Below are 19,256 nucleotides of genomic sequence, written 5' to 3' on the forward strand. Positions count from 1 at the left end.
TATTTAACATACAACTAAATCATCTGTTTATTAATGTATCAAAAATTTATTGTTTGTATCTCCATTCTCCTAGGAAATATGTCTATGCTCGATCTAACATACAGAGTTTTAGGGATTTATAAAAACTGAATCAAAAAATATACCTTTACAACATTAGGCCTTGCATCATGCAGTTCTAAATTCCTATTGTTTCACAGTTGGTCTCTTATTTCCACAGAATTTACTGAACCACAGGATTAGATCAACGTTTTGGGAAATACGCTTATTCGCTTTCTGGTGGAGAATTAGATGAGAATTCCTGTCACTTTTCTGTATGGTAAATAAAGACTACAGTTGCTGATTAGCTTAAATTAGCACAAATACTGTAAACATGGACTATGACTGACAGTAACAAAATCCACCTAAAGTTTGCTATTTAACGTGTTTTATTTTATCCGTACCAAAATTCTAAGAGTAAAAGTGACAAGTTGTCATTTTATGGGGAGTTATGTTCAGTAACTTCCTGGTGTCTCTCTAAATGCCTGGCAACTGATCAGACCTAAGAAATAGCCTGGACCCAGGAAGCGAATGAGAATATTTCCCAAAATGTTCAACGTCTGCTGTAAGATTCACATGAAATGTAAGACTTCAGCAGACATTTTGACTTCAATCCTAGCAGGAAAAGCACCGGTGCTATTACTAGCATTAATGATGGCTCCGTTTCATTTAGGTGTCCTAACACTGTGACCCTGGAACCGACATTACGATTAAATGGAAAGCAGCCATAATGAATGCTGTTAGTTACACCTGTGCTTTTCCTCTTGTAACATGTCAAAATGTCTACCATAAAAACAGTCCATTAACAACCCTCTTCCTCCTTGTACAAAGACATATTTTAGGCAGACTTGATCATGCGATCAGGCCCTCCTTGCATGAGCACAATCCCATACCAACTTCCAATTACAATAATTACTATTTCTGCACTTTACCTAAGATTTGAAACATTTTTTTTTTTAACCACATCCGGCATTACACATTTCTACAACATAACTTTTTACATTAGCAATTTCTACCTCGCAATGATATCTGCAAGTGTTTAAGTCCTCATAGGTCATAATCATAAGACTCTTCTCTAAAATCTGAATTCTGCTGAATTCTGACTGTTCATCTTGCCCATTTATTGCTTCTTTTTACATGTAACTGTCACCTTGCACTTCAGATTACTGTAATTTGTCCTGTTTTATCATTATGCCAGTTTATAATTTCTTTTTCCTCTGTCGGACAACAGAAAACTCCTCCTGAACAACTTTTCAACCAAGTTCAGTTAACAGCAGGTAATGTTTCTTTAACATTATCTTGCCGTTCTTCTTCTTACAAGAAAATCAAATGCTACCATTTACACCTAATCACAGGTAGTACGACAGATATTGTGTAGTACTTTGGTAGTGTCAGGCAAATGAAAAACACAAGCACTACTATGTAGTGCAATCAGGATAAACAAGGTTCTGTCTTGCTCATGTTAAAAAGGATTTAATTTTTTTATGCAAAGCAGCAGCATGGCTTAATTTTTAACTCTAAATTGAACCTAGGCATCACGCGTCAAGGTGGCCTACAGGTTTATAAGACTTTCTGTTCAAATAAGGGTCAGTAAGATTTTGAGCTTGTGAAATTATGTTTAGAAATAATCCGGAAGTATCTGGTTGTGTACCACCCTTCCCTTTGTGAAGTGTGTAGGAAAGATTTATAGTTGTAGAGAAAAAAAATCTAAGAACAAGTAAATAAATCTGTGTCGTGTGTGTGTGCTGCTGATTAACACTATTGTCCCACAAGGCAATGAAATGCACAAAAGAAATCTAAAACTTGAACTAAAAGTTGCAGATTGATTGACGTCTGATGGCCCAAATATTATAATAACTTGAAAGTATGAACTGCTTTAATATGTTGTTTTCTTGGATATTAACAGCAAAGCAAACTACTGTCTGCAAACTGTCTACTTTGGCCTTGCTTTAACAAACAAAAGCAGGGTGTTTGTGGGCATGTGTAACTTCAGTGTCATGTTAAGTGCGGGAACTTTACGCGATAACATTCCATAAATCTTCTCTACATTCACAAACATGAACACAGTTCCCCCCCCACACACAGTTTTTCAAAGGTTGATATAAAGCCATAATTTCACAAGCTTAAAATCAAATTGGTTCTAATTTGAGCTCACTTCAGTCACTGCCCATGTAACAATGCAATGCCCTTTGTTGGACGTTCTCCATTTTCTCTCTCCCTTCATTTCCTGTCCTCTCTGTAATGTGCCGGTCAAATTAAGGCAAAAAAGGCAGAAAAATACTTTAAACTGAACTTAATTGATATGAGAAAAACAAAATGCACCATAATGGCTCCAGGGCAGAAGTTCATAACATAGGGTCAAATCAACATACTGATAGTTTCTTAGTGCTGTCTAGCTGATATTCTACACACATTCAGTACATAAACCCATGCACATCCGCTATGTTCAAAAACCTGTCTGAAAATTCATATTGTGGGATCTCTTCAAGTGACTGGTTTGGTCCCAGTAAATCAGTGGTTAACCTCTTCAGTTTATAATCCACACACAGACTTAAAAAACGAAATACACAGCTTTGCCTAATTATCTTGAACCAAACACAAAAAAATATTACTTAAGCTTTTCAGAAAAAAAAATAAAAATTCATAATTCATTACAAACTATTAGCAAAATTATTAAATTCCTGACAAAATCCCCAGAACCAAAAGCAGCAGAGCACCTCGCATTGCTCTCTATCTGCATCCTAGTTTCTTCCAAGCTGGTGATGAGCACAAGTGGGTTCCTGTTTTAGGCATGAAAGGCTTTGCCGCTGAGTCAGCCCTTCTCATCTTCGTCAGTGTTTTCAGTGCATTCACTGTCCAAGTGCATGGAGCTCAGCTGCTCCTCAAAGTTTAGAAATTTGTGGTTGCAATCCTTCTCTAACATCTTCTTCCAAATTTTTACTAGAAGAAATACAAAAATTACATTATGTGATTTTTATTTCAGTTTCAGTGGTGACATCTGTTACTGTATCAAGTACATCTCCCTTAAAGTGGATTTAATTGGTCAAGTCACTAAATTACGGCCTTCACCTGGTTTAACCTGGTTTTCCATTTCACAGACCAATTCATCAAAAGAGCAGGTATCATAAATATTGGGTCAGTACAGTAACTTACTGTATTCTGGTTCCTCTGGCTGTGTGGCGTCAGGACTGGGTTCAGCCTCATCAGCCAGGCCACTGATCTGCAGCTCTTCCTCAGTGTTCTCCGCCTGCTCCACCCGGCCTGTCTGCTCCAGGCTCAACACCATCTCCTCATAGGCTCTCCTGGCCTCGGACGACAACTCAATCATCTTATGATAGAGGTCCTGTGGGTAAGCAGGACAACGTTTTCAGGTTGTATGAAATATGTTCAATAGTCAAAAATCTTATTTGTTGTAATAACATTAATGCTCATTTCAAGAACAACTGTCTTATTGGTGATTAGTATGTACTGTTGCTGAACATGAGCCTGACCTGTGCACCATCATAGTTGAAGATGCCCACCAAGCTGACAGGCACTGCCTTGTTGACGCAGCGACCTAAAGCTTTCCGGGAGAGGGCAAACACAAATGGCACCCCCTGTTCACGACAAGTGTCGATGATGGTGTAAAGAGCCTCATCCAGGCCTCCTGCGAAAGGCGACATTTTTGTATGACTGTCAGTATCACGGTTTTAGGGCTGGGGAAAGCAACGTTTGAGAAACAAGCAAGAGCTAAAATATGAAAATATCCAACCGAATGAATCCCACTCATTCCCTTCAGGCCGCCCAACACAGCCTCTCCCCCAAAACACATGTTCATGCACAATGAGGCAGAGTGCAGCCAGGTAGGCTCATTACAGTCCTGTGACAGCCACAGTTACCAAATTGTTTTGGTAACTGGTTTTATGAGCATTTGATTTATTGATTGCTGCCGTGATGTAAAGAGGATTTTAACAAATACAACAAAATGCTTCTGAATAAATTGCCTACCTTAGCTTTAAGCACTCTGTTTCCAGTTCGACCTTGTTGCTCCCTGGTTTAAATTCGTAAATGAGTAATACGTTGCAAAAACTGGCATGGTCAGACTATGTGCACATTTAGCTGGATAAATCTGACATTGAAGCTTCTTTTGTTGCTGGCCACGTATCCACACAAAGCTGTCACTTTCACCACAGACCTGTTCAAAATGCTCTCTGGGCTGGATAAATCTGAAAACTCTGAATAAATATGACGACGCAAGCCTCCTCACCAGCTATAATAAGGCGGCACATTTTTGTCACCTCTAGCCCACACTGTAATCAGTCTGCAGGTTTTTTTGCCAAAAGAGATTTCGCTATTTTAACTATTGTTTTTGGGGCTTCTGAGTAGAAATGGTAGACAAGCTAGAGCTAGACATTTTCAGTAGTTCAGAAACAGTTAGTGGATTTACAGAAAGTTTGTTTGGACAGTTGCTCAGACAAAAAAAAAAAAAAAAAAAAAAAAAAAAAAAGCAATTTTAAACACCACCCATGGGATCTAAGAATTCACTTTTAACATTTCATAGACTAAAAAATGTATTCTATAGAAAAACAATATTAAAAAACAACCAGCAGATTAATAAAACAAAATATATAAAGCTGTTTACTTTTCTAAAAATGAATGATTAACCTACAAGAAATCCCATTCACATGATTTTTAAAGGTAGAAAAAAATAAGCAACCACATTAAAATCAATTGTAATTACATTACAACATGTAATGTTGTACAATATCTCATCCGCTTTTGACCACTTATCCACAGATCAAGCACATGACTGTGTTCATGAGATATAGACAGTACAGACTGGCGCAAAGAAAGAGAAAACAATTCTAAGGTTCCATTAAAATAAATTCCCTACTGTGAAACTCTCACAAGGACGCAATACCTTTGGACTGAATGCGTTCACAGTTGGGTGAGATGACGACACACTTGACCTTCCTGAGTTTGAGGTGCTTCAGCACCTCTCTGAGCCCCATCACGATCCTTCTCTTCATGCGGGCCTTCATGGGGTCCTTCTGGTACAGGCGGTCCTGGAAACGAACCAGCTCCTTGAGCAGAGCTGTCACGCACTCGTCCACATCTTTGCTCAGCATCTGGCTGCAATAGCTGCCATGTACAACGATTTACATTTCAAGTTAGCAAAATGACATTCAATTCTGAGAGATTAAAATGTTTTCTTATTGAAACATGGTGCCGTCTTACTCTCTGAACTTTCTGCTGTGGATTTTGGGTCGACTGGCCGGGGAGGGCACAGGTGAGGTGGTGTGATGCTCCATGGTCTCGTCTTTGTCCACCTCTTCATCACCGTCTCTCACCATCTGGTTCGTGCCATTAAACTCTGACTGATTATCAAGTTCTTCTGTAGGACTACCAACCTCATCTGAGATTTCAGAACCGCAAAATACAGATCAAATATTAGCTATAATTAAAGATTTCCTTAATCTCTTGACCGCTGTGTTTACTCAAATTTATTCTACTGTTTCACGTGCGTGCTCTGACCTGTGACATTTGTGTCAAACTGCTCTTCTTCTGCAGCATCATTAGCAGGTTGGAACTCATTTTCAGGCAGCAGCCCTCTCTCCTCCAGCAAACGTCTTTGTTTTCTCTCCTCCCTTTCTTTTAAAATGACCTGAAGATCAGACAGGAATAAACTAACAAGGCTGCACCACTGAAATACATTTTAACAAAATGTAGTGTACAGTGTTTCCCATTCATCACCAAGACCATGGCGGCCTGCCACAGTTTAAAAAATAACCAAAAATATTTTTACACTTTTCATAACAACGTTAGAAAACCTCTAATGCCGTGTTTTGACCGCTGCTCCCCGCTGCTGTAAGCTCGCATGCTCACTCACTTTGGCATCCGACTAGAGACAACCGCTTTTCTTTTGAGGACACATCGTTTGAGGTAAGTACGGTAACGTTAACTAAGGGTTTGAACAGCTGTCAGTGTATCCACCGTCACTCCTTTGCAAGAACGCGATGAAGCTAGACGCAGCTAAATTTGGAGTGCACAAGTGGTCGAGCCTAAATGGTAAACGCACTTACACGGACCAGAGCAAGTTGACAGGCAGGGTCAACGACTTTAGTAAGTTTCTCTCTTTGGAAAGTCAAGTGTTGCAGTATGAGAGTCTTACCGGAAGAGAGGCTATGAAGCCTTAAGTTAATTGTATGCGATACGAGCACCGCATACAGTGTACTTTATCAAAATGCCTCTGACTTGGAGACCTTAGCGCAAGGATACACAACATCTAGTTTTCAAAATAGGTGTTAACACAACATATATACCGTATGGAAATAAAATTTATAGGATTATATTCACATAAAGTATAAACATGTTACATGTTTCCATTAAAAGAAAAGGAAAAAAAAAAAAAAGAGGTTAGGGAATCTACTTTACTCTTTGGTTTGCTGGAAAAAAATAAATAAATTGACTTTGCGGTCATTCTCATCTATAGCTATACAATGTGTATATTTTACCAGATTAATGCATTTAACTTTTAGATGTACAAACTTTTCTTCCGGGGGGCATGCCATGTCCACTCACTATACTCACAAAATCTTGCATCTGCATTTGTTTTTTTTTAAACCTTTATTTATTCAGGGGAGCTTCACTGAGAGGAAGCCTCTCTTTTGCAGGAAGACCCTGATCACATTCACACCTGGAAGCTGCCCGCCAACCGCAGCCTGGTCTGCTGGCCACTAAGCAGCTCCACTCAAGGGCACCTCAGTGGTGGTATATGAGGGAGGGCAAGCACTGCTTGGTTTACTTTCCACACCCAGATTTTATCCTGCCGGTTCGGGGATTGAACCGGTCACAAGCTCGCTTCTCTAACCTTTGGGCCACAACTGTGTCCCATTTCAGAGTACGTGAGGTGACTTACCTTCTTGAGAGGAGTGGGTTTCTTGGCTTTGGGCACCTCTCTTTGCTTGCCTTTCTTCACCAAAGGGCTGGTAGAGTCCAGGGGATTGTGTGCAATTTTATCCTGCTGCCAGGGCTTCTTTTGGATTAATGGTTGCTTCTGGACAACAGGTAGTCCTCCACCAACTACAAAGAGATCATTTTAAAAGGGACTTATTTATTCTGGGCTAGTTTTTAATTCCCTTCGACAACGGCTCTAGATCAGTAGGCAAGTCGCAAGAATGGCATTTTTACATTACATTTAGGAGACAGACATGAGGAACCCATTGTATCAGAGGTCATCACCCACCTGAGAGAATGACTGGCTTGGCGTCCTGCTTGGCTTTTTGAGATTGTTGTTTCTTTTCCAAGGCGGCCAACATGTTTCCAATGTCCAGCTTTACAGGCACTTTGCTCTTCTTCCCAGACACCTTTTCAGCTTTCTAGAAAGCAGGAGACCAAGAACAGGGGTACAACACCAGGCTCAATTTATGTTTGTTTTTCTCCAGGATAATATAATCAATTAGGGTAGGGCGATGTCTACATGCCGATATCTGTAAGCCATCGGCGATGGCGTTGTCCATCGGCCCAACCCTTTAATCTATTTAAATGTCAGAGATAAATACAAACCTGCGCTTTTTTAGCTGTCTCTGTGGGAGTTTTTGCTGCAGGTGATTTGACCTTGGTTTGGTCAGCAAACTGATGCTTAACACCTTCTCTTTGGTTTTCCTGAAAAAAAACAACAACCCAGGTTTAGATTGTTGTAATTAATTTGAATGACACTCTTCTGACCCCACATTTGTATTTTCCACTCCTCCACTTCAGTGAAATCTAAAATACAGAGTAATATAATGGTGCGTTCCATTTGACATGGGAAGTCAGAATTTCCGAGTGTGTCTCCTTAAATCAGTCGTACACACAGTCCTGTCTACGGTGTTTGTATGTGCAAAATGCAGAGTAATGCGTTTTAAATCACTTGATATTGTCAACAAAGGCCAGAGGCATATATCTTGGTTTTCCAAGTTAAATCTGTTGTTCTACTGGAACGCGCTCAACTCGACCTCCAACTTCCGAGGTGAATGGAACACATTATAATTATTATGTGAGAACATCTGGGCGGAGAAATAACTAATGGCACATACCTCATTGCATAGTTTTGCGATATTGCTGCTTGTTATCAATCTATCAGTCCCAGTTAAAGCAAGAGTCAAACCAGGGAACTCCTCTTCATCCTGACAAGACAAAAAGACAAACAAAAAATCATCTTCCACCCCATATAAAGCCAAACTTATTTTCAAAATTAAAAAAATGCTTTTGAACTGAATAAAAATAAAGTTTAAAAAAAAAAAAAAACATTTTCCCCTCAATTTACCTCAAATTTTGGAGGCTCCTGATAAACTACTGAAAAATTGCCTTCTAACTCAGCTTCTGCGTCTTCGTCAGCACCTTTAGCCTTCTTCTTCTTTTTCTTCCGTCTCTTCTTCCCCGGGGCTCCCTCTTCCTGCTGTGCAGCCATTTCCTCCGTCTGACAAGAGGCAAAATGAATGGACAGAAAACATCGTTTAAATATATGGCAGCACAGTAAAACATGACATGCGGAATCAATACAGAGAAGATTAGCATGGCCCCTGTGAAAGGATGACACACAAATGAAGCACTTCCATTTTTACATGAGTTGATGGAATCAATGTGTCCCTGAGCAAGAAACCCCTAGTTGCTTCAAAGGCGTGCGACCTTTGACATATATAGTAATTGTAAGTCGCTCTGGATAAAAGCATCAGCTAAATGAGTTAATGTAATGTAATGTAATGACCAAGGTTTATCTACATTTAATTAACCACAAAAGTAACTGGTAACTTTAATAGCCTGAACAGCCAAAGATTTGTTTTATCAACATTTGACTGATGGTGATTTTAAGTGGTGAAATAATATGCAACAACCCTAGTTGGCCATGACGACTGCCTTTATGACTGTGGAGGGTCTGTGTACTCGTTTTTATGAGTGAAATCTTCTAAATTCAGTTGTTATCCCTGGGAAAATCCAAAAGTGATAAAGTTGTGAAATCCTGGTTAACAGTTTCAGTAAACTCAACTGTAACATTTTATATAGTTGACATACAGAACCTGAATTTTATTGTTGAATAAACTTAACTACGTAAAGGCTCCGCTACACAGAGTATTTCTGTTGCACGAAACTGTTGCAACTTGCACAAAACGAAAACAAAGTTACACGAGCAGTGCACCAGATTAAAGTGCCGTGCTTATCAGAGACATGGAGGCTACTACTGTACACTGGCTAAACTATGGTAGAGGGACCAAACTGTGAAGCTTTATTTCCACCAAAGAAACTGCTGTAGTCAGCAGTGTGGGAGCATTTACACCAAGACTGACCAGTTATTTAAGAGGTGACGGATCACCTGTTCAAAAACCTGCCGTTAAAAGGTTGCTGCTTGCACACCCAACTAAAGGTAATCCATAATGACGGGGTTAAATCACGTGGCAAGCGGAAAAACGTGTCACTTACAATTGAAGCCGTAGTGGTGAGAGTCGAGCTTTACGTGCAATGTAACAAACAAAGCAGCATGTAACCTTTCAGACCCACCGTAACAACAGCACCGCTGCCCTATGAGGCCCATTTTTTTTCAATGGCTTGCGCCATTGCCTGCGGGCTGTTGCTGCGTTGAGCAATGCGCACTACACAGCGAGCTTAGCAGCGAACATAGCCCTCTCAAGACCTTCAGTCACTGAACATTTAACGTTACATCATGTTGTCTTCTCCTGTGTGTATGGAGAAAATGCTGCCAGGTGTAAAAAACACTAACATAACATCAGGAGCTTATAGACTTTCAGGACTATAGGCTACCAATCAACTGCATTTCAGTTATTAATAACACTCCATGAGAGATGTTCTCAATTTCTTTCTGTCATTTTCACTAAAACTTATATGTATAGATGGGAGTTGAATAACAGTTCAGTTTATTACCTACTCAATAACAATTTCCCCTGGGGGTATAAATGAAGTTAATATTTCTCTTATATTAATACTACTTACAAATTATGTTGCATATTAATTGTTAATGTAATTAAATATTAAAAATCAACTTAAGTAATTAATAGTGTTGTGAAATTATTTAATGCATAATAATCGTGAAACTTTGGTAATTCCTATAATCGTACCAACAAAATCTGTAATCATTTCATCCCTATCTTCCAATGCCTTTTTAAAAAAAAGAAAAAAAAAAAAAGAGAACTGCATTCATGGCTGTAAGACTTTTCAAGACATGTAGATACCTTGTAAGCATTAACGTGTTATGCTGAGAGTCTAAATCAAACATGTAACCTAACCTGCACGTGGCTGCTGCTGATCATCTTCTCTTTAGGGACAAGTTTCTTTGGAGGCTGAGAGGCAACATTAGCCCAGGAAGTCATCAATGGTTGACCTGTTCACAAAAACAAAGAAAAATCACTCAATATTCAAAATATTACTAACACTGCCTTATTGTCATTAAAAGGATGATTACAGAGACTTTCACCTACCTGGTGAAGCAGCAGAGGGATCCGATTTAGGATTAGTGGCAGTTTGATGGGGGTCAGGCTGTGATGGGGATCCTCTCCTGCCAGACTTATCAATAGAAAATTACAGAAGTAACATATGTATTAGTATAACTCAATGTCAGTGAATCATTCACAGTGAACTACACAATATCACGTCTGATATTTAGGTGAGCTCACCCTCCAGGGAGAAGCAGATGTTTGCGTTAGAGGGCTTGAGGATGAAGAAGTCGGACCCCAGCACTCTCTTTGAACCGGAGGAGGGCCTGCTTTGCCCAGCGAAACACCAGCCAACTCTGGGAAATCAGATATCTTCACTTCGAATGGGACCAGATCCATCTGTGCTGGTTTGGACATCCCTGCAAAGTTCGGGGCAGACCTGGTACCTCTAAAACCTGTGGTTCAATTACAATCAAAACTTGATGAAAAATGAATAAAAGTGAGGGAAACTGTATGCAGGAAAAAAAAAAAAACAGGATCCGTGAGCTGAGGTGCCAGGCATCAATCAGAGAAAAGCTAACAATGCCATGAGTGACATCTACCTTTTTTCTGTGCATCCAGTGAGCTCTTGCCCATTAGTCTGCCTTTAACAGGAGAGTCATTGTTGCTTTTTGAAGCCTGTGGAGATGGGAAAAAATAGTAAATTAAATTAATTTAATGAAGAATGTGTGTTTTATCTATTCTGCTGGAAATTTAGGAAACCAACCTTTGCTTGTGGATCCCGTAGGGGCCTGTCCCTCTGCAGGAAATCCTCACTGGTCTCTCTGACAGGACGGCTGCTGCTGTAGCCATGACTCCTGGACACAGCTCCTACTTTTCCTGCTGGCCCTCCATTTGTATTTGATGGACTCTGCTTTGGGCTCAGACCAGACCGGCTCCTTAACATACATTCACACAAATAAGGGGCCTGATATTGGTGCCTCGGGCCAATAGGTCAAGTGATTGATTAATTTGATCAAGATAAAAGTCTCGGTCTGTAATTATCCTCCTACCCTCTTAAACTCTGGTCAGTCACATATGGATTTGGTAACGAGGCTGGCTCTGCAGGATCTCTTCTCTGTCGTCTCTGCTGTTTATGGACAAGAGACTGGGCAGCAGATGTCAGTTTGCTCTCCTGGGGAAAGTAAAGACTGTCATCAACAGTCTGCTGGAAAACGACCTTTGACAGTAACGTTACTGGCTGCAGTTCAAGTGAAGCCATGAAATGTTAATGCCACAGTTCAACACTATCTGATCACGTTGTGGACGAAATGTGTTAAGCTCAACTTGTGATTCTAGTACCGTTAATTAACGATTAAATTATTCAGCTGTTAGCTCAAATTAACAACATCTAGCTATAGTTACATGGTCGTAACTTTTATGTAACTTATTGTTTCACACAACGTCAAGCCCAACAGCTAATTGGTGTGGTCAAAACAGCTGTGTAATCTATTACCTCCACGTTTCAAACAGCGAAAGTTTGCTAAAAGTTAGCTAGCTTAGTTCAGTTAGCGTTACTGGCTAGCTTAACTTACTAGCTAGCTAAAAAGACAACCGGAGCGTTATTTGTCGCAAATTACCTTGTCCATTTTCAGGTTTTCCTATATGCAGTCACATGTCCGCATGTTCCCTCGATCTCTCCCGTGTTGTCAAACTCCCTGTTACAACGGTGCTTCATTTATCTACCGCAGCTGTGTGTTGGCCAGACGAAGCAACCTGTTCGATAGCATAACAGTAAGTTAGCAGCTAGCTGAACTGAAACAGATGGTGTTTACAGTGTGTGGAGAGCTGACAGCGACATCTTCTGGTTTACAGCGTTAACAAATCAACTTTTCAAACGCTACAAACACCAACTGAACACAAATGTCTTTCTGTTCATGTCAATGTCTTGCAGACATGAGACATGTCCCCATTTAACTATCTTAAAGCAAACTCAAATAACACTCGGTACAGTCGGTCAATTAATCAGTAAAAATTCCCTTTAATTTTAAAGTTAGATCATTTGTTTTTATGTGACACATGCAGTAGAGTAAAAATATATAATGGAGTGAAAGTACTTCAAAGTTGTACTTGAGTAAATGTACTTCATTACCTTCCACCACTGCAATAAAGGTAATTGAAAACCTTGTTGTACAATCTTTACATTAAAAGAAATCATTCATTTCCATAGACAGATGTTGACGTGGTCGTTTATTAGTTTACAAGAAAATAGAATATTCACATTTTTAAAGTGAGCTAAAATAAAATGCTAATATTTAAAATACAAAATCTGATTGAAATACTACTGTATAAAATGATATCTATGTTCCACAAGCATAAATGTTATTTGTAACCCACCCTAACCCCTGCATTTCACAATATGCACAGGTTTACATGTGCACATTTAAAAGCATTTTGTTCACTCATTTCTCATTTGTACAACAGCGCCAATCTGTTTTGGTATTTGCATCGTCTTCTTGCATTATTTTGTTTCATGTGATGATCCTTGGCGAACAGAACAGAAAGTATACATCTCCTTTGAATATTTTTTTTGTGTCAAAGTAATAAGTCAGTGCCTATGTAAACATCATTCATACATCATTCAGAAACTATAAAACATCAAAATGTCTCTTTCAAGTCTTTGTGTCTCTCACGCCTCCTTTAGCCTCCCGGCTATTCTCAGGAGAGCAAGAGGAATAATGAAAGAAGCTGACATGAGGAGAAAACAGATCTGAGCTCCAGCTATCCAGTAAACTGTGAAGAAAACACAACGTATAAGCAATTTTTACCAGGCAAAATTATTCACACACAGTACATCAAATAAAATGTCACCACTCCCAGTTTTCATGCTATTTCATGTTCAGATTAAGGTATTACAACTAAGGCATTCAAATACAGTAGTGCTCTCTCAACAAAGTTAGTGGCTTGTGTGTGCTGGCTAACGCTTATTAACTCTCAACGAATTTCACATTTGATGCCATTACTGCCGTCTGTCTTCCTTACCGGAGGATGACACCACTGGTCCCAGAGCTCTGGCCAGAGCGCCCAAACTACGCAGAATCCCCATGACTGTGCCCTTCTGATTGATCGAGCCTGGAGGAATATCCACAGTACATAATCAGTGACAGTGTGCACATTATAGCATAAAATCAAAACGGTTTGTGAGTTCTCATAAATAAGAATGAATAAATGGCTCACCGTGGTCAGAAACAAGCGTTGACAGGCATGGAACTACTATTGCAGCCGCTGTAAACACACAATACATTGCATTTAACATAACAAAATCCTCTAGATGTAGATTTATTTCATGTTTTAGGTACATTTTCATATAATGCATTTGTCTATGGATATTATCCTACTGCATACAGACTGTAATTCACATGTGAATGGTGGTGTGTTGTCTTTATTTTTAATGTAACCTTGATTTAAACAGGGTGTGTCTTGAGATACTTTATTAGACGTGTTTTATCCTGTACAGAATGTAAAACCCCTTGAGGCAAATTTGTGATATTGAGATATACTGTATGAATAAAATTGACTTGACTTGACATGTAGCTTAATAACATAAGGCCTAAGAGGCAGAAAGGAGAGACCATGACTGCTAAAACAGATACACTGTCAAGCTGTCTCCCTTAATTTACTCCTTACTGATCTATTTCTACTTCCACATTTTCTGCACCAGTCCCCAGCTTTTCTCTTCATTGATCATTATTTTCCAATATCACGAAAAAAGTCATGAAATGTATCTGTATTTATTTTGAATATTAAAAGACTTGAGAGCTCACCAAATGAGTATAACGCCAAGCCAACGTAAAGCATTATCATATTCCATGAAAGCCCGATGAGAATAAACGCTGGGATTAATGCTATGATCGCCTAAAAACAAGAAACACATTAAAGGAGACAAGTGTGCAGTGGTGCATCGTGTCTTTTCAGCAGCATAAAGTATTTTATTGTACAGCTATTTGTCACGTAAAACAGAAGGTAGTCCTACCATACGAACAGCCTTGATATGGTGCCCAGGCTTGATTCTGCGAGCATAACCCCCCTGGATCAAGGCCATGACGACACCAATGAAGAAGAACATCTTTCCCTGCTGCATACTAGTGAGAGAAAAATGCTGTTCAGGTGTGTTTAGTATAACTGATAGAGTACCCAACTTTATCTTTGAGTTCATACCTTGTGAAGTGGAAGCGTTGGTGAGTCAGAAAACTCAGCGTGAACTCCAGACCAGAGAACAGAAAGAGGTAGCAGAAATAAACCAGGCCCAATAATTGAAGATTCTTCATTCCTGTAAAGACATTTACAGGATCAATACCTAACTGGATCAAACGGGTGTTGGCTTCTGCCTCGCAGTGGAATCCAGCATGTGCAATACTCACTTTTATTTGAAGGTGGATCTTTTGCCCTGGTAACAGCGGAAAAATGGAACAAAGACACTGGGTTCAAAAGATCCCCGGAGTCCCCAAACCCTGAAGATGAAGCCTAGGAGGAAATAAGAAAAGTTATCTGTCAGCTGTTCACTGTATGAAAACCATAATCATGATGACTCAGCTGATTTTACATATACATATACACCTATACATACCTTCAGATATACCATATGTACACATGTATATGGGGGCTGATGATGTTTTAACTATTCATCATTGTGTTTAATCATGGATGTACTCTCACTTGCTGTGCATCGTATTTTATATGACCTTGTGTGTTGGATTTTAGCATATGTGTTACATATTTGTATTATATGTGTTAAAGCCCCTACACGCCCATAGTCTACCCACAAAAGCATTTTCTTGCTGAGAATTAGATAAGAACATTGATATCCACGCCATATTTGTCTAGAAAATGTGAGCCTTAGCCAACAGCTGGTCACCCTATAGTTTAGCAATAAGACTGGAAACAGGGGGAAGCAGTTAGCCTGGCTCAATTGTGGTTTCACAGGGGTCATGTGTCAGAGCAGTAACTTCCTGGAGTCTTGTCAGGAAGTTACTGCAAGAAACTGTCCGGCACGTCAACCCTCAACAAGTTCTATGGCCCCTTTAAGTAAAACTGTATGTGATTCAGTTTGTCAGGTGGCAGTGTGAATGTTAACATAGCCGACCTTGACATCCTTCGGGAGCGTCTCTGGCAGCATGAGCCAAATGAAGAGCAGATCAGCAACACTGAAGGCCAAGGCGAGCAGAGCTGGAGTCTGGTAGAAGACATCTCCTGCTCTGGCGCTGACGGCAAAGTACGCACCCATCAGAGGTCCAATGGTGAAGCCCAAGGAGAAGGCGATGCCGATCATAGCCTGGTGATGAAGTTCTTTTTACATTATCCTGAAAGTCTCATCAGGTGTGACTTACAGTTACAAAGGCATTAACTGGCTGATCAGCAACATTATGCACAAAAAAGAAATGTGAGGGTCAGAGCCCTGATACAAGATTCTAATTAATATTACTAAAGCAATCCCTGAAGAAAAGAAGGGACAGACTGATTTCACATACAAACCTCTGGCAAAAGACGGAGCATGCATCCAATCACAGTGTGGTGTTTTTAGACGTCACATTTTAACTTCACATTTTCCGTCATGGCTCATTAAAAGTCTGTGCCTACCATTCCTCGGTTCCGTGCTTTCGGGCAAGGCAAGTCGGCCACAATGGCAGTGCAGAGGCTGACGTTGCCCTTACAAATGCCCCCAATTACTCGAAACAAAAGGAACATGCTGAAGCTCCGGGAAACGGCCCAGACCGCATAGGAGGACATCAGCCCTAACTGGAACATAAGGCACCCAATTAGACCCGAATGCATGATGACCTGGTGATAAGGCTGCATGGTTTCTTACACAAGTGGAGTATGAACAAGTATCTGACTCACTGTTTAACGTCAATAATGATATTATTGCACTGTTGCTCTTTTTTATATGACTTCAAACGACGTTCATATTGAAAAGTCTTTTAAAAAGCGGTGTAATATGGCTTTTATACTCACTGTGGTAAGAATGAGTAAGGGTCGTCTGCCATGGTGGTCTGACAGAGCCCCGGTTATAGGCGACGACAGGAACTGCAGCAGAGAAAACAGCGACCCGATCAGACCTAAAATGCAGATTGAGGAGCAGGAAAATGAATGCAGTTTCTTTGCACTATTAAGAGTATATGTTTAATTAATCACCGTAAACAAGGTAGATCAGTCAAGCCAAGATACCTCCAAACAGGACACTGTTGTATTTCTTTTCCATAGGGATCCCCACGACCTCCCTGAACCAGTCCACAACACTCTGCAGAGACTGATATACGACATCCTGACCAACAAGGAAAAAGTGCAGAAAATACATCATCACACAGGGGCAATACAAACACCGGTAAAGAGGTCAATTCAGCATGAGTCAGCAGGCAGACACAGCCCATTACTAATCTGAACACTCATGAGTCGGTTTTTTTGAAGCAGACTCTTTGCACAAAGCCCCCTTTGTTCAACAGGTATGACAGACAATGTGCATCAAATTCTGCTCATTCACTCATATTTTCTGAACCACTCTGGTGGTTCAAACTGATGAAAATATAGTCACAAGTGATAATTAGTCATGTAACTCATATGAGGAAATAAGGTTGGTTGAATCATCTTTTATATGTCTAATTAAAACACTTTGAGTTTTTTTAAAACTTGATTTTACCAGAGCTGTCTATTTATTTTATGCTAATTTGTAGATTTTAACATTTTATCCTGGTCCAGTTAATATATTTTATTACCGCTATGTTTTCCACTTGCTTTTATTATTATTGTTGTTTCTTTTATCTGATGCCTTGTGTGACACACTTTGTAACCTGGTTTTTGAAATGTGCTTGCTCTACAAAATAAAGATCACTACTATATCACTTTTATGTATTATAACTTTTTGGAACAACTATAAGAAGAAAAAAAACAAACCCCTGTTTGTGCATAATGGTCCAAAATTGAAGGCAGTAGAGGTAGAATCAGTGTAAATCCCAGCAGGTCTAGCAGCAGGGTGATGAACACAATGTTGATGACCTTTGAAGAGAAGGCGCTGCCATCTTCTGCAGATTTGTTTACGGCTGACATTCCTCCAACTGAATACAGTGTGTCTTCTCTTCCTGCTCGTAAGTAAAAGACATACAGTGTTTTACTGTTAGGACAGCAACACAGCTATGAAAACAATTATGATTTCTAATCTCAAGGACCAGGAAGAAATAAACCCTTGGGGAAGTACCCGCAAATGTTTACCGTACCACATCTTAATTTTACAGGTCTGTAATTTCCCAATAATGTGAAGGTTTTCCTGGAAAGGGCGTTTAAGGTCAAAATTCAGTCAGATATTAGAGCTTTTATTTGAACGCTTCCTTGAATTCCCTTAAAAGACCTGCTCTGTTTAAACCCCATTAAATATTCCATGCATTATTAATATATTATTGGAAACTTCATTCTCATTATATATTTTTAATTGTTGTGGTCTGCTGTGCACTGTAGGTCATAAACTAATAATTTACTGGAATTAACTGGGAATAAATCAACTGAACACCGTCTCAATTTTCTCAGTAGTGCCACATGATAAAATTCTTTCCAGGAAACTTCCTATGAATATACAGTTACGTGTCAGTTAGTTTCTAGAAATTATAGGATACCCTGGGAACTGTAACATAAAGCATTAATAAATTCAGTAAGATAGTAATCTGCATATTAACGGGTATATCTTCCTACAAACATGGTGAGAAGTTTAATTCAACAGGCTACTCAGTTAGTTGAGATTATACTTATTTGCCACTATGGCCATCCATGCTAAATATGTGCAGGCAAGTTAGTATGGCAAGGTGACTCTTAAGGAGGGAAGCATCCACCACATGCCATAAGAAATAAATGATTACAAAAGGAGATTATTGTAGGGCCTATAGTATGGCAGCAGAGTTGCAATCAACTACAGTCTCCACTCACTGCTTCTGAGTCAAGGGAAGAAAAAAGGTGTAACTCAAGGAAGGAGGAAACCACTAATGTAAATGCTTGGATCAAAGTTCATCCAAGTCTGTATGAACTGACATGCAAAGATATTGTAACTGTATTCCTTTTCAAACTGTAAGTCTTGCTCTAATAAAAACACACTTTCTACAGGTAGTTGCATGGTCCACAGATTGTAATATCGATCCAATACATCCAGTGAGGCTGACCAGGATTTATTACCATCACCTCTTCTCGGACACAACTACTGTTTCAACCCGCTTCCCTCCTCACAGTATTTCCGCAGACTCGTAAATCAGAACAGCTTACACCGAGGACTTACCCGTCTAGAGCTGTTCTACCTTCTCTCTCTCATCAGTCCATTATTATTAGTCCACACCAGGAAGAGGTGTCCTCTTACATTTGGATGACAAAAATGTGTCGTAACAGCACACAGACGAGCATGCTGCCTTCAGGTGACTCTCGTAAACTCGTATTTCCGTGTTCCACACAGGGGAATTATCATAGGCACTAGTTCAGGGTTTGTTGTTGGCCCCATCTGTGACTTCGGCTTTTTGTCCGTTGCTCGGTTATTTGTTATCCAGCAACTGGTTGTATCTTCAAATATATGCATGTGATCCCACAGATATCTACTAAAATGTCAAGAATGACTAACGTTAAGTTACCCGGGGCGAAACCAATGTGTAGATTCAACGCCGATGCAGTCTCTGGAAATATTACACGTTGGTTTCGCCTCGCCCAAGCATTTAAACGTTTCTGCCAGAGAGTAGACCACTGCCTGATCATGAAAATACCGCCATGAAGATACAAACTAATTCTGGAGATGGGTAAAAGGTAAAAATATGT

At 39.7% G+C, this 19,256-nt stretch overlaps 2 protein-coding genes and 1 pseudogene across 2 annotated transcripts; 1 reads left to right on the plus strand and 2 right to left on the minus strand.

Moving 5' to 3' along the window:
* Window positions 1–26: 26 nt before the first annotated feature.
* On the minus strand, window positions 27–12,290 carry LOC123961015 (selenocysteine insertion sequence-binding protein 2-like). The gene is made up of 18 exons (XM_046036103.1): window positions 12,062–12,290; window positions 11,495–11,616; window positions 11,209–11,380; window positions 11,045–11,120; window positions 10,683–10,897; window positions 10,488–10,572; window positions 10,296–10,390; window positions 8,324–8,476; window positions 8,094–8,183; window positions 7,582–7,680; window positions 7,262–7,394; window positions 6,935–7,098; window positions 5,551–5,680; window positions 5,254–5,431; window positions 4,937–5,157; window positions 3,528–3,682; window positions 3,190–3,379; window positions 27–2,976 (listed from the first exon to the last, which is right to left on the minus strand). Exons 1-18 carry the CDS (start codon window positions 12,068–12,070, stop codon window positions 2,849–2,851), a joined length of 2,415 nt encoding a protein of 804 aa, XP_045892059.1. The 5' UTR covers window positions 12,071–12,290; the 3' UTR covers window positions 27–2,848.
* Window positions 8,521–8,620, plus strand: LOC123961071 (annotated as a pseudogene).
* A 368-nt stretch (window positions 12,291–12,658) lies between the features above and the next one.
* mfsd10 (major facilitator superfamily domain containing 10) lies at window positions 12,659–18,873 on the minus strand. The gene is made up of 13 exons (XM_046036105.1): window positions 18,733–18,873; window positions 17,370–17,554; window positions 16,647–16,743; window positions 16,434–16,537; window positions 16,059–16,217; window positions 15,565–15,753; window positions 14,843–14,945; window positions 14,640–14,751; window positions 14,455–14,563; window positions 14,246–14,336; window positions 13,659–13,706; window positions 13,464–13,553; window positions 12,659–13,214 (listed from the first exon to the last, which is right to left on the minus strand). The coding sequence occupies exons 2-13, from the start codon at window positions 17,520–17,522 to the stop codon at window positions 13,111–13,113; spliced, it is 1,359 nt and encodes a 452-aa protein (XP_045892061.1). The 5' UTR covers window positions 17,523–17,554; window positions 18,733–18,873; the 3' UTR covers window positions 12,659–13,110.
* Window positions 18,874–19,256: the final 383 nt, after the last annotated feature.

Source organism: Micropterus dolomieu, linkage group LG21 (assembly GCF_021292245.1).
Source record: "Micropterus dolomieu isolate WLL.071019.BEF.003 ecotype Adirondacks linkage group LG21, ASM2129224v1, whole genome shotgun sequence".
Lineage (NCBI taxonomy): Eukaryota > Metazoa > Chordata > Actinopteri > Centrarchiformes > Centrarchidae > Micropterus > Micropterus dolomieu.

Excerpts from the sequence above, each read along its gene's own strand:
- LOC123961015 (XM_046036103.1), bottom strand. Across the intron at positions 10,391-10,487 it reads TCCCTCTGCTGCTTCACCAG|GTCAACCATTGATGACTTCC; the intron begins GTAGGTGAAAGT and ends TTTTGTGAACAG. Across the intron at positions 2,977-3,189 it reads GCCAGAGGAACCAGAATACA|TAAAAATTTGGAAGAAGATG; the intron begins GTAAGTTACTGT and ends TATTTCTTCTAG.
- mfsd10 (XM_046036105.1), bottom strand. The coding sequence starts at position 17,522 with ATGTCAGCCGTAAACAAATCTGCAGAAGATGGCAGCGCCTTCTCTTCA. Across the intron at positions 16,538-16,646 it reads CAACAGTGTCCTGTTTGGAG|GTCTGATCGGGTCGCTGTTT; the intron begins GTATCTTGGCTT and ends TCTGCATTTTAG. Across the intron at positions 16,218-16,433 it reads CCTTACTCATTCTTACCACA|TTAGGGCTGATGTCCTCCTA; the intron begins GTGAGTATAAAA and ends CTTATGTTCCAG.